The following is a 13579-nucleotide window of genomic DNA, read 5'->3' on the forward strand; positions in this document are numbered from 1 at the left end:
ATCACCCTGAGCGTGCTGTGGGTGTGCTGGGTGGGTGACACCAGCAGCACACAGCCCTCCATCAGCACAGAGGGGAATGACCAGCATGGCACACTCAGGGTGATGATGGTGACCTGCTGGGACCCTCCCTGAGGCTGGTGGGATCTGCTCCCCCATGGGATGGACTGGGGCACCAGGGATGGGTTGGACTCGATGATCCTCATGGGCCCCTCCCAACCTGAGGTACTCTGTGGTTCTGGGAGCTCCATGGGTTCTGTGCACCCCATGCCATGATGCCCCAGGGCCTGGGTAATGTTTGGGTGATCTTTGCAGTGCTTGGTGGTCTCCCAAACAGCCCAAAGATCTGCAGTGGAGCTGGCAGGGCTGGGGACCCCCTTCATCAGTGACTGGAAGAAGGTGAGGGGTGGGATGCACCCAGAGACACAATCACAGCACTGGGGACATGAGAGACCTGGAGACAACACCAGGATAGAGCTCCAACAGAACCAAACCCTACAATGCCCCCACCTAACCCAGGCTACCTAAGAAAAGCTCTGAGCTCCAAACAGGCAGCCACAGAGCTTGGCCATCCTTCCACCAAACCTCCCTCTTCAGCCCAGCTCAAAATAACCGCCAAAGTGTGAGTTCAGCTGCAGGACCCAGCCAGAGACAGCCGGGACCCCAAAAATCCCGGGATGCCAGGGCAGGATGGTGCCCAACCACGGCAGGTTTGCTCCCACTCCTGCACGTGGCCCCTTCCCCGGCCCGGGGGGGGCTGGGACGCTCCAGCACCGGACCCTCATCTCGGCTCTGCCTCAGCGCAGCGCAGGCGGTCCCGCGGGGCAGGATCCCCTCGGGCTGCCTCTCTCCCTGGCCCTGGCAGCAGCCCAGCCCTGCCCGCCGGCGCCTTTGTGCGGGAGCGGCTCCGGGGCCGCGCGGGTGGCAGCGCAGCGGATGCGCCTTGTCACCATCGGGGCTGCGACACCGCGGGGGGACGGCCCGCTCGGCCCTCCCCCCGAAACGGCCTTTTCACCGAGACAAACGATCCTGTCCCTCAACAAAACCTGAATTCTCAGCCGAAAGCGCTTGGCAGCGGCGCCTTGAATTTTTTCTCAGGCTTGTGTGGCTTCGGAACGCGACTCAGAAACAGAAGAGCCGCCGGAGGAAGCGGCCGATGGAGAACCCGCCGCGCCCCGCCGGGCTGGCGCTCGCAGGGCAGGGATGGAGCAGCCGGGCAGGTCCAGGAAAAGCCCTTCCCGGCCATCAGAAGCCCCCGCGAGAGCCCCCGGGGAGCGGAGGGGTGTCCAGCAGCCCCCCGGCTGCTGCCAGTGCTGGCAGCGCTGACAGGCTCCTGATCAATGGCACTTATCGAGCCCCTCCGCGCTCCCGGTAATTGGAGGGTTTCTTTCGCTTCCACTTTATCGACGTTTCCTCCCTGCCAGGGGGTCCGGGGGGGGATGTTGTCACTTGGAATTACGGGGGAGCTCCGTGGCACGGGCGGGATGGGGCACAACGGCGAGAGGCAGAGGGAGGCAGGGGAAGCTTCTGGGGCGGGATCGGCACCCGCGGGAGCTCCAGAGAGGGGAAAATCAAATCCAATAATCTGATATAGGGCTGCGGAGGTGGCAGAGGCGTTTTGGGATCCTGCCCCGGTGGTGAGGAGAGGCAGCCCCGCCTTGGGCTGCAGCAGGAGGCAGAATCTGCCGTGCTTTGCTCTGGGGGTTAATTTCGCCCACAGCAAGAATTGTGGAGTCGTGGAATCATTATGGTTGGAAAAACCATCAAAGATCATCGAGTCCAGCATTCCCCCAGCTCTACCAAGGCACCACTAACTCATGTCCCCAAGTGCCACATCCATGTGGCTTTTAAATCTCTCCAGGGATGGGGACTCCACCACTGCTGGACAACCCTTTCTGAAAAGAGATTATTCCTTAATATCCAACCTAAACCTTCCTTGGCACAACTTAAGGCCTGTCCCTTGTTCCCTGGGAGCAGAACCCAATACCCTCCAGCAACCTTCTCCTGTCAGGGAGTTGCAGAGAGTAAGAAGGTCCCCCCTGAGCCTCCTTTTGTCCAGGCTGAGCCCCACCAGCTCCCTCAGCCCCTCCTGCTGTCCCAGCCCCTTCCCAGCTCCCTTCCCTTCCCTGGACATGCTCCAGCCCCTCCATGTCCTTGTCATGAGGAGTCCAAAACTACCCCCAGGATGTGAGACAAGTCTCCTGCCCCCACAGGAGCCCTCCTGCCCTGGGCCGGGCGCTGCTGTGGGGAGAAGAGCAGGGCTGGCAGAGCCCCTCCCGCCCCAGGGTTGGGGATGCTGCGGCTCCAGAGCAGCTGGAAGTTGGGGCATCCCCACCAAGCAGCACCACACAGCGCCAGGAAAGAGGCAGGGGCGGGAGTGGCCTCCGGGGACGGGATCTGTCACTTTGCTCGTCCCTTCCTATCAATCAGCCGCGGGTCCTTTTATTTATTTTTTTCCTTTGCACAATGCGGCCGCTCATTCCCGGCTGAACGAGCCCAAAGGGTGCTGATGGAGCAGGGGAGGAGATGCCAGTTCTTCATTCCAGCTACAGAAACACCTCCACGTGTGCCCACGGCCAGGTGTGCCCACGGCCACACACACAGTTCAGGAGCCAAGGAATAAATCAATTCCAAGCAGTCCCTCAGCCTTTCCCTGCCCAAGGACATTAACAAGGTCACATCGTTATTCTCTCCAGACTAATGAGTGGAGATTACTAATAAGGCCTCAGTGACAAGTGACTATATTAATGTAATTCTCTGCTGCTCATAATCAATGTTGTGTATTAAGATGCAGAGTGACCCTGGTCACCAGGAATGCTCGTGCCACCCCCTCACTGTGGAGCTGCTGGACTGTGAGAGAGGGGCTTTATCCCCCTCGTGTCCCTGCCTGCCATGGTGGAGCACACTCAGATCACTCCCAGGACTCCACAGCTCATCCCACTCCCAAAGTGCTGCTGTTCCCCTGGGCAGCCTAAAACATTCAGTGCTGGGGGTTCAATAGCCCAAAGAGTGAACATTTTCTGCAACTCAAGCCAATTTCAGCCATGTCACCCCAGATTTCAGTCTCTAGGGGTGCTGGTCCAGCACTCCACTTGCTCCAGGTCACAGCAGTTTGTCACCAACAGCATGTGCTGGAACAGAGATGTTCTCTTTGGTCTGTGGCTCTCAACCATCTCAGCCAAGCAAGGCCTGGCTCATCCCTGCTCTCTGCAAGCCCTGGAATCCCGGGGGCTTGGGCACTGCCCCCTGTGATGACCTTCAGGTTCACTCTCAGCTGGGCACACTGCCCTGTGCCCTGGTCTCTACCCCATATTCTCCATTTGCATTTCAAAGGACCCTTCAGATTAAGAGTGACTCACTTAAGGGATGCCTGAATAATTTTGCACACTTTAGACCCCTGTGATGTCCCTGAGCTGTCTCTGGGCACAGGGAGAAAGGGTTGAAATCCAAGAAGTCCCCGTGAATTTTCCACCCAGGTCCATCATCACAAAAGGTGAGTGTATAAAACCTCAACACAACCATTCCAGGATTCTATCAATTCCCACATCCAGCCTGTGCATCCTCTTGCAAGGAAAGACTCCTCTTAACCCACTGCCCAGTGGTGCCCAGACTGGACCAGGCTCCTAACCAGGTCCCACAGAAGCCTCTCAGAACATCCCTCTGCTCCTCACTGCAATACTTCAACCATCCCAGGAGCTGGGCTGTGGGGAGGGAGCTGCAGGCTCAGGTCCCACCCCTGGAGCCCTGTCAGCACCATCCTGCAGAATGGAGCCTCCATCCCTCCCACATGGAGCCTCCACCCTTCCCACTTGGAGCCTCCATCCCTCCCTCCCACATGGACCCTCCATCCATTCCTCCTCCATGGAGCCTCCATCCCTCCCACATGGAGCCTCCATCCCTCCCTCCTCCATGGAGCCTCCATCCATCCCTCCCACATGGAGCCTCCATCACTCTCTCATGGAGCCTCCATCCCTCCCTCCCACTCGGAGCCTCCATCCCTCCCTCCTCCATGGAGCCTCCATCCCTCCCTCCCACTCGGAGCCTCCATCCCTCCCTCCCACTCGGAGCCTCCATCCCTCCCTCCCACTCGGAGCCTCCATCCCTCCTCTGCCGCCTCCCTAAGCAGGAGGATTTCCACAGCCCTTTGAAAAGCCATTTAGAGCTAAGTCTTGGTATTAAACCTGGCCTTTCCTTAGGCAGGTTTTCAATCTCTGCTCGAGCCTGTTGCAGCAAAAAGTTTTTTAAAAGGTCAGGAAGAAGCTTTTAAGCAGATTTGCCAATTAACTGTTGTAGCCCCCTCCCCTCCTCGGCAGGAGCTGCCGCTTCCGTCCCTGGGGATGGTAATTACTGTTTTTATAAATAAGCTTTGAACTCTTGTAAGTAATAGTCTCTCCTTGCATAAAAGCACTCCCTAAATCCACTGGCCTTTTCCACCTTATGTCACTGCCTTTAAAAATAATCTGAGGAAAAAGCCCCACACTATACTTGTAATAAACTCCAAAACTCTCCCTTACTCTGCAATGACAATTTCTCCAACCCCTTAATAATTAACTAACACAAACCCTGCAGCTTTCCTGGCTGTTTGTGAACCTTTTGTGGTAATTGTCATATTTGCAGAAGTTCTCTGGAGTTACAGGTGGGTTTTTCTAAAACAAGGCATGTTTCAATATTTCAATTTCTAATCACTGAGGTTACAAGAGAGAAACCAGGAGAGAACAAGAAAAAGGACCCGAATGAAGAAGCCTTTTCCAGAGCTATTAATTCACATTTTACTCATCTTTTTAACCAGCCCCACAATTTCTAGATGTGCAGCTTTATAGATGTATTGGAGCAGTCTGGGATAGCCCTGCTGACAAACCTGAAATCCTTTAGGAGCTCAGACTGCTCCTGCCCAGCCTGGGTGTAAACCCAGCATTAATTTAACAGAGACAGCACAGGGAGAGCATCCCTCAGCCAGGGAGAGCATCCCTCAGCCAGGGAGAGCACCCCTCAGCCGGGGAGAGCACTCCTCAGCCAGGGAGAGCATCCCTCAGCCGGGCAGAGCATCCCTCAGCCGGGCAGAGCATCCCTCAGCCAGGGAGAGCACCCCTCAGCCAGGGAGAGCACCCCTCAGCCAGGGAGAGCACCCCTCAGCCAGGGAGAGCACCCCTCAGCCAGGGAGAGCATTCCTCAGCCAGGGAGAGCATTCCTCAGCCAGGGGAGAGCATCCCTCAGCCAGGGAGAGCATCCCTCAGCCAGGGAGAGCATCCCTCAGCCAGGGGAGAGCATCCCTCAGCCAGGGGAGAGCATCCCTCAGCCAGGGAGAGCATCCCTCAGCCAGGCAGAGCATTCCTCAGCCGGGAAGGCCATGGCTCATTCCACTCTGCAAGTCCCAGCTTTTATCCTCCAAACGCAGCTCTGGTCACTCGAGCCCGACACTGTCTGTGCAGCAGCACAAGGAGGAACCCCACTCCATCTTGCCTTGAGGCTGAGCCAGGCTCACATTCAGGCTCACAAACCTGCTTTTATCAGCAAGAAACACCTCCTGGGACTGGGAACAAAACTTGGGAGAGGCCACATGGAAACAAGGCAATGTCAGGGTGGAACTGGGGGCAGGAGGCCCATCAGGCTCCTCACCCGTCCCTGCCCCGTGTCGGGGGTGAGAGACCCCCGGGCCAGGACAGGCTCAGCCCCTCTCTCTCCCTGCCCACAGTAATCTCTGTCAAGGAGCCCTTTAAATGGTTTCAAATGGTGATTCCTCACCGTGGCAGTAAAAGCTCCTTTCAATGTCAGGTGAGAGCAGTTTGCAGAAACCCAAACTTTGCGTGTATTATGGATTCCTTCCCAAGGCCCGGCAGAGCTGGATGTGTGCTGGGAGCAGGAAACGGGCACATCATCGGGGAGACCCAGCTGGCTGGCACGGAGGTACCCAGCTCTTAAACCCGGTCCTAAGTGTAGAACTGGGACTAAAACACCGCATGAAAGCCAATCAAAATACTACACCTTAAATAAAAGCTTTAAAGTATCTGGTTCTTAGTTTAAATTAGCTTTTTCTCAAGTTTCCTTCGTGTTCTCTTTGTATTTTGGGTTTTATTTTCCAAACACGGGGGTGAGGATAAGGGAAGCTGAGACAGAAAGGTCTCGGTTTTGAATGGAAGTTAAAAAAAGAGAAGAGATTACAAAGTAATGAAGCCAAGAAGCTGCAGGGCTGAGTGTCTGCAAAGGCAGCAGCAAAACAAGGGCCACTCTCAGCGCTGAAACCGAGTCCATCAGGAGAGCAGATTAGGCGGTGTCCATGAATAAAGATAATGTCCCGGAGCAGGTCTCAGTGCATCGCCATCTGACTCCTGCGAGATTCCTTTGTCCCTTCCCACCTATGTGTTCCTTAAATGCGCCAGTGAAAGGCTCTCCCTGGAAGGCGATCCACGCCCGGTGCCAAAACGCAGCCTGGTGACTCCAGAGGGGCTGATTTTATTCAACAGCTCGCGCTATAGAGTGTCTTGATCTGTCTGTACAATCACAACACACACAAAAACCCCTCAAGGCATCTACTTAGCTCCACTTTTCAACTGCCAATAACACTCCCAGCAAAAGTCAAAAGAGCAGCGCCGGAGCCGCGTCCTTTCCCTGCCGCTCAAAGGCTTCGGGAGTGCAAAGTTCCGAGATAACAAAGTCTGGCTCAAGAAATCCTGGATGCCTTTCAAGAGCGTTATGAGCTCCTCTGAATGGGCTGGAAGAAGGGGAGGGGGAAGCCTCACACCCCGTGGAGCAGCTCTCTGCTTCCTGTTCACCTCCCCCGGGCACCCGGGGCTGTGCCCGGGCTGGGGCACCCGGGGCTGTGCCCGGGCTGGGGCACCCGGGGCTGTGCCACGCACAGGAACACAGATGGATGAGGAACCCCATGGAAAGTTCCTCCTCCCTCGTGCAGACCTGCGTGTGCTGCATTGGATCAGAAGGGAAAAGGACAATAAAAAGCTAAATTTGGTCTCCGAGAGACTTGGAGCTCTGGGATGGCTCTGCAGGGCCAGAGGATGCTTGGTAGGAATTCCAACTCCTTGTGTCCCACCACAGCAAGCTGAGGAGCTCCAGTCTGGTCCCTCACTAGCCTAGTGAGTTATACTGGTGACTCACTAGGAGTCTTTAATTCTTCTGGCCCAGACTGTAAGAAATTAGGGAATTCTTTACCATTGCTATGAACCCCAGTGTGTGCCACCATCCAGGGCCCAGCTCACAGAGCTCAATCCCAAGGGACACGCAGGGTGGGGGAGCTGGGCCCAGCCCCATTCCCAGCTAACTTTCTTTGGCTACTGGCAAAAAGCAGGAACACAAGATGGAAAAGAGAGACTGGGATAATAGATCATGTGAGGAAACACAAGACAGAGGAAAAGCGTCACATTGAGCTGATGTTGCCGCAAAGTGTTGGCAGATGGAGAGGAGGAAACTCTTTGGATAAGCTGAGAGCTCTGCACATGAATTCCCTTAAACCTGAAGCCCCTCAAACTCCCTTTCGTGCCAACCAGCCCTGCAAACTCCTCTGCCAGCACTGCCATGTGCCCCAAAGCTGCTGTTACCCTCATTTCTCCTGCCCTTTCCCCACAGCCCCGGAATTTCCGAGGCTGTGCCGGATCCCAGGGCGGGGCAGACGGAGTGGCCAAAACCTCTGCGTGGGAAACAAACCAGCTCTGGCAACCAAGAGGGGAACAATCCATGCAAAGATTCTGCTACACCCCGAAATGTCAGCAGTGGAGCAGAGCAGGGTCTGCTGGAGAGCCCGAGGGAGCCCCAGCCCCACGAGCACAGGGATTGTACCAGGGGTGACACCCCAAATGCCACCTGGGAGCCCAACCCCGCTCTGGGGGGGCTCTGGGCAGGTGCTGCCCCACACACTGGGGGGTTTCACCCCTCAAATGCCTCCACCCCCCAGTGACTGAGCACACAAGCACCATTTTCCTCAATTCCCACAGGTCAGGGCAGGATCACTCCATCACACCGAGAGGCTCCTCTGAGCCTGGCAGTGAATTTCTAAATATCACTGCAAACCTCTGGGATTCAGTTCAGTTCTCTCCATTGCCCTTCACCTGCATTCCCATAAAGCAGAGACAGACACAGCTCCCAAACAGGACCCTCACACACCCCAAACTGGGGGCAGACACACCAACATCACCCCCTCTTTTTAGTCAGGCTCCTTCCAGCAGCACTGAGTGCCAACAAAATTAAAATAGTGTTTTGCTTGAGGATAAAACATCCCATAATGCCTGGATTGGCCATTAGGCAATTTATGCTGCAGCCTAGAAAAGGTGTTTAATCTTCTTAGAATTAGCTAAACCTGTAGTAACTCAAGGAATTCTGAACAAGATGCTTTTGCACAACATTTTCTTTTCACTCTTACTCTAAAAAAGGGGACTTTGGGCTATTTAAAATATAAATTAAATAAAATAATCCACTAAGAATATATTATTTCAGTCAGTAACTTATGACATAAACAACTCATCACCCACAAGCAGATACTCCTGACACAGCAGTGAAATTGCTACAGGTCTGAGCTACCAAGAAAGAACAAAATAATTCTGGAGCAATATTTCCAAGGGAATTTTTTTCCACATTTACTCAAGACAAGCAAAGACCTACAGGTGCCTTCAGGCCAAATATCTTGGCGCAAGAAGCAGTTGGTGTAATTTTGGTTTCCCAGCAAGTTCAAATATTTTAAAAATGTTTGCACCACTTTTGAGATATTCATTGGAAAAACCTGAATTTCTGTCCAACTCCGATTTTCCTCCACTCCAGCACATCCCAGCTTTAAACATTTAGCTCTGTCTGACTTTCCCAGGGAAAGAAATCCCTTAGTATAGCAAGGTCTTGCAGGAAGACAAAACAAGAGGCAAAGAGGAGAGGAAGCGAAGGGAAGTAGTTGTGTGTGTGATTGAAAACACACTCACTCTACACAGAGTTAAAGCAAAACATCTACTGGTTTCTTCCTCCCTCCAAAGGATGCGGCTTCTCCCCAGCCCAGCGTCTGCCTCCCTGCACCGAACCCCTTCCCTGCCCCATTTCTCCGAATTTACCACAACCATATGCAGAATCATCTCCAAGCATCTCGTTGGTACCAGGCCAGGCTCCCTGCGAGCACTTCCAGCACTAAAAGCTCACGGCACAGCCATCCAAGCTGAGATTTATTTCTCCCCTCTCTGTGGTCCATCCTGCGAACACCTCGCTGGGCTACGGCGAGAGATATGAGAGCGTTCGATCTTCCCCGCTTTAATTATGTGCTCGCGGTCATTAAACTCCCATTCTGCCAAGTGAGATCTGTCTTGGAATCCTCACCCCCAAAGATTAGTTATCGTCATTATTGTTTCTAGAGCGGCGCAGACACAAACGGAGCTGCGGAACGAGCTAATAAATCACGAGGATATTAATGCAGCCATAAAAACAAGCGCCGCTACTTACTGGGTTTGAAGGTGTGTTAAGTCCCAACTTTACAGCCCAGATGTGGGCTCAGAGAGCTGAAACTCTGCGGGTAAAATTACCACTAAAATTATCCTTTCCATTAAACACGCTGATTTTTCACAGGTTATTATTTTGGCGGGGATGGGGAAGGTGCAGCCACTCCCCAAACACGGGGAAACGTTAAGAGCGCGTAAGAAATCCGGTATTCCCGGGAGGCAGGGGATGGGGAGGCAGGAAGGACAGCGGGAGCTACTCCTTGTATTATTTTCAGATGTTTCCCCGAGCACACCGCAGCGCTTTTGTACATCGACACGTTTGGACTCTCTTCAAAATAACGGAGCGGATTCCACCGGCGGCTTCAAGGGACTTATCGCTGCGCTCCGCCTGGCCCGGCCGCCCCGCAGTTGGCCGGAGACGGGGCTTTAATAGACACCACATGCACAGTAGCTGCTCTTCCGAAGGTTTTATCGCCTCAAGAGTTCAATTCCATTGAAACCCTCCAAAAAAAACTCCCCTGGATCGCTCCGGCTCTGCCCTTTGCCACAAACCCACCGACACCGTTTTATCCCTCTCCCGGTGCCCGTTCCAAGCACAGCCAGGATCAAGCCCGAGGTCCTCGCTCCCTTTATTTTTATAAACCACGCGAATAAAACAATTCCTAAAGAAACCCGGTGGGGGGAAACGCTGGGACGGCTGAGGGTGAAGTGATAAAGGTTAAAATCGCGAAGGCTGGATAGTTCAGAGAGTGAATTTTCGCGGCCCGGGTGGGATGCGGGATGGCGGGTGCGGCGATGGGGAGGAAAAGGGGGATGTGGGGACAGGGGGGACACGGGGCTAGAAGGGACACGGGGGGACGCGAGGACAGGAGGGACACGGGATCGGTTCTCACACTCGCGACTTCAGCAGCAGCCCCGCAAAACCAGCCCCCAACCCCTTCCCCAGGCCAGGCGAGGGTCGGAGCTGCCGCCCCCTTCTCGTCCCGCCCGGGACCCACATCCCCCTCCCCCGGGGACCCCCTTTCCCTCCCGGGACCCGCCGCTCCCAGACGAACCAGCCTGTTGCAGAGCCGCCCCATCCCGGCACGGGCGGCAATTAACACAGCCCGGCGACTAATTACGGACGTCAGGCCCACCCCGCGCTTCCCCCTTACCTGTACCAGCGCAGCCCCTTCTCGTAGCACCTGTCGAAGAAGTGGGGCTCGGCGCCCACCGCCCGCACCCCGGGGTGCGCCCGCAGGAACTCGAGCAGCGCCCGCGTCCCGCCCTTCTTCACGCCCACGATGATGGCCTGGGGGAAGCGGCGGCTGCCGCTGCCCGTGCCCCCCGTGCCCCCCGCGCCCCCCGCGCCCCCCGCGCCCCCCGGGCCCGCGGGCAGCGCCCCGGCCGGCGGCGGCAGCAGCGCGGGGGGCAGCGGCTCGCAGGGCCCGGGCAGGCAGGAGAAGAAGTAGGTGAAGAAGAGGATCATGGTGAGGAGCAGCGAGGCGCGGCGGCCCCCGGCGGGTCCCAGCAGCCGCCCGCTACATCCCATCGGGGGCCGCGCATCCCGCACCGCCGCCGCGCCCCCCGCGCCCCCCTCCGCGCTCCCCCGCGCAACCCGGCCCGGCCCCGCGCCCCGGACAGCCCCCCTGCCCTGCCCGCCCCTCCCGCGCCGCCCCCGCGCCCACCCGCGGGCAGGGGGAGGGCGAACACACGCGCGTGGGGCGGCGACGCCCCGAGGAGGGGAAGGGAGGGGAGGGAGGGGAAGGAAAGGAGGGAGGGGACTGGGGGGACAGCGCGGGATCCCCGCGGGGACGGGGACACCCCATGCGTGGGGGTCACCCCGACGGGGCAGCCCCTGCCGAGGGGAAGCTCTCCTGGCCCTACCGTGCTGGGGGACACGTTTTCCCACATTTCCTCACGTTTTCCCAGATTTTCGCTTGGTTCTCTGTGTTTCCACACATTTTCCCATATTTCTCTGTTTTCCCAGATCTTTCCATATTTTTGCTTGTTTTTCCATGTTTCTTCACGTTTTCCCACATCTCCTCATGTTTTCCCAGATTTTTCCATATTTCTGTTTCTTTTCCATGTTTCCCCCCATTTTCCCACATTTCCTCATGTTTTCCCAGATTTTCCCATATTTTCGCTTGGTTTTCCATATTTCCCCACATTTTCCCATATTTCTCCATGTTTTCCCACATTTTCCTGTCTTTTCCCATATTTCCTCATATTTCCCCGTACATTCCCATCTTTTCACTCGGTTTTCCATGTTTCCCAAATTTCCCATGATTTCCCACATGTCCCCATAGTTTTCCACGTTTTGCCATCAAATTTCCTTCTCTTACATTTCCCCCTCTCCTTAACATTCCCGTGGCTCCAGTGGGTGTTTTGGCCATTGGCATCATGGAAAGGGTCTCACTGGGGGTGCAGCTCCAGCTCCACAGGGGGATGTGATCCCAGGAGGCACCAGGTTGGAAATGAATGGGAACAAACCCCAGTGCCCCGGCAAAAGCAGCTCCCGGGCTCCCACTGCAGGCGTGGGAGCAGCTCCCCTGTGCCTGTGGGTGTTGTTGGGAATGGGAAAGCCTGTCCTGGATTTCCACACGTTCCACTGCACATTCCCAAATCAGCCCAAGGGCGGGTGGGTGAAAATCCAGGGGTGAAGGACGATGGATTGGGGTGTTTTCCAGCCCTGTGCAAAGCCTTCCTCCTTTGTAACCCAAATCAACAATGTCTTAATTAGCCCTTTTTATAATTACATTCCCAGGTCTGCCAAAAGCTGGAGCGTGGTGGGAAGGGGCATCCATGGACTGGGAACAGGATCCATGGACTGGGAGCAGGATCCATGGACTGGGGGCAGGATCCATGGACTGGGAGCAGGATCCATGGACTGGGAATAGGATCCATGGACTGGGAGCAGGATCCATGGACTGGGAATAGGATCCATGGACTGGGAGCAGGATCCATGGACTGGGAGCAGGATCCATGGACTGGGAGCAGGATCCATGGACTGGGAGCAGGATCCATGGACTGGGAGCAGAGGGGGTGCAGAGCAGAGCGAGCATGGCTGGACTGGGAGCAGGGATGCTCCAGTGGGAGCTGGGAGGTTCTGCAGTGACAGGACTGCAGGGGGACAGTGACAGGATGCCAGGCTGACACGGTGACACTGCTGCAGGGGAACACGGTGACAGGGCTGCAGGGGGACACAGTGACAGGGCTGCAGGGGGACACGGTGGCAGGGCTGCAGGGGGACACGGTGACAGGGCTGCAGGGGGACATGGTGGCAGGGCTGCAGGGTGACATGGTGACAGGGCTGCAGGGTGAAAGGGCTGTAGGGTAACTCAGCTGCAGGATAAGAGGGTTGCAGGGTGACAGGGCTGCGAGGTGACATAGTGAGAGGGCTTTGGGGTGACAGGGACAGGGCTCCAGGGAAAAAGTGCTGCAGGGTGATATGGCTGCAGAGCTGCAGGGTGACAGAGTGACAGGGTGACAGGGTGACAGGGTGACACAGTGAGAGGGCTGCCTGGCTGCAGGGTGACAGAGTGACATGGTGACATGGTGACATGGTGACAGAGCTGCAGGGTGAAAGGCCCACAGGATGACACCATTGCAGAGTCCCAGGGTGACACAGTGACAGGACTGCATGGCTGCGAGGTGACATGGTGACAGGACTGCATGGCTGCAGCCTGACACCGTTGCAGGGTAACACAGGGACAGGGTGACACAGGGACAGGGTGACACAGGGACAGGGTGACACGGTGACAGGGCTGCCTGGCTGCAGGGTGACACGGCTGCAGAGCTGCAGGGTGACACAGTGACAGGGTGACATGATGACAGGGCTGTCTGGCTGCAGGGCCAGGGCTTTGTGCCCTCTCGTGGCTGCTCAGCCCGTCCCGCTCGGGAGCTTTTCCGGGGGAGGAAGAAGCGGAGATTCCTTCCAGCTCCCAGGGCGAAGGCTCCCCGGGGAAAGCCGAGCAGGGAGGATTCCGGCAGGGAGTGAGGCTGGGATCGGGAGCCGTCCGACAAACACAGGCGCCTCCAGAGTCCGTGGGGCGGCACCTGCCAGCTCTTGCTGAAACAGGACCCGCTCCATGGCGGGCAGGAGCGTCGGGAGCAGCTCCAGCTCCCTGTTTGGGTTGGGGGGTAAATGTTGTTGTTGGAAAATGCCAATTTGTCAGAATGGA

At 56.4% G+C, this 13579-nt stretch overlaps 1 protein-coding gene across 1 annotated transcript in view; it reads right to left on the minus strand.

The window, feature by feature from the left end:
- Nucleotides 1–10982, minus strand: part of HS3ST6 (heparan sulfate-glucosamine 3-sulfotransferase 6) — a 31921-nt gene extending 20939 nt beyond the window's left edge. Inside the window, exon 1 of the mRNA XM_071571081.1 lies at nucleotides 10571–10982. Within this exon, the coding sequence (XP_071427182.1) occupies nucleotides 10571–10947 (377 nt within the window). The 5' untranslated portion in view covers nucleotides 10948–10982. The remainder of the gene's footprint in view (nucleotides 1–10570) is intronic.
- Nucleotides 10983–13579: the final 2597 nt, after the last annotated feature.

This window comes from Pithys albifrons, chromosome 16, assembly GCF_047495875.1.
Source record: "Pithys albifrons albifrons isolate INPA30051 chromosome 16, PitAlb_v1, whole genome shotgun sequence".
Classification (NCBI taxonomy): domain Eukaryota; kingdom Metazoa; phylum Chordata; class Aves; order Passeriformes; family Thamnophilidae; genus Pithys; species Pithys albifrons.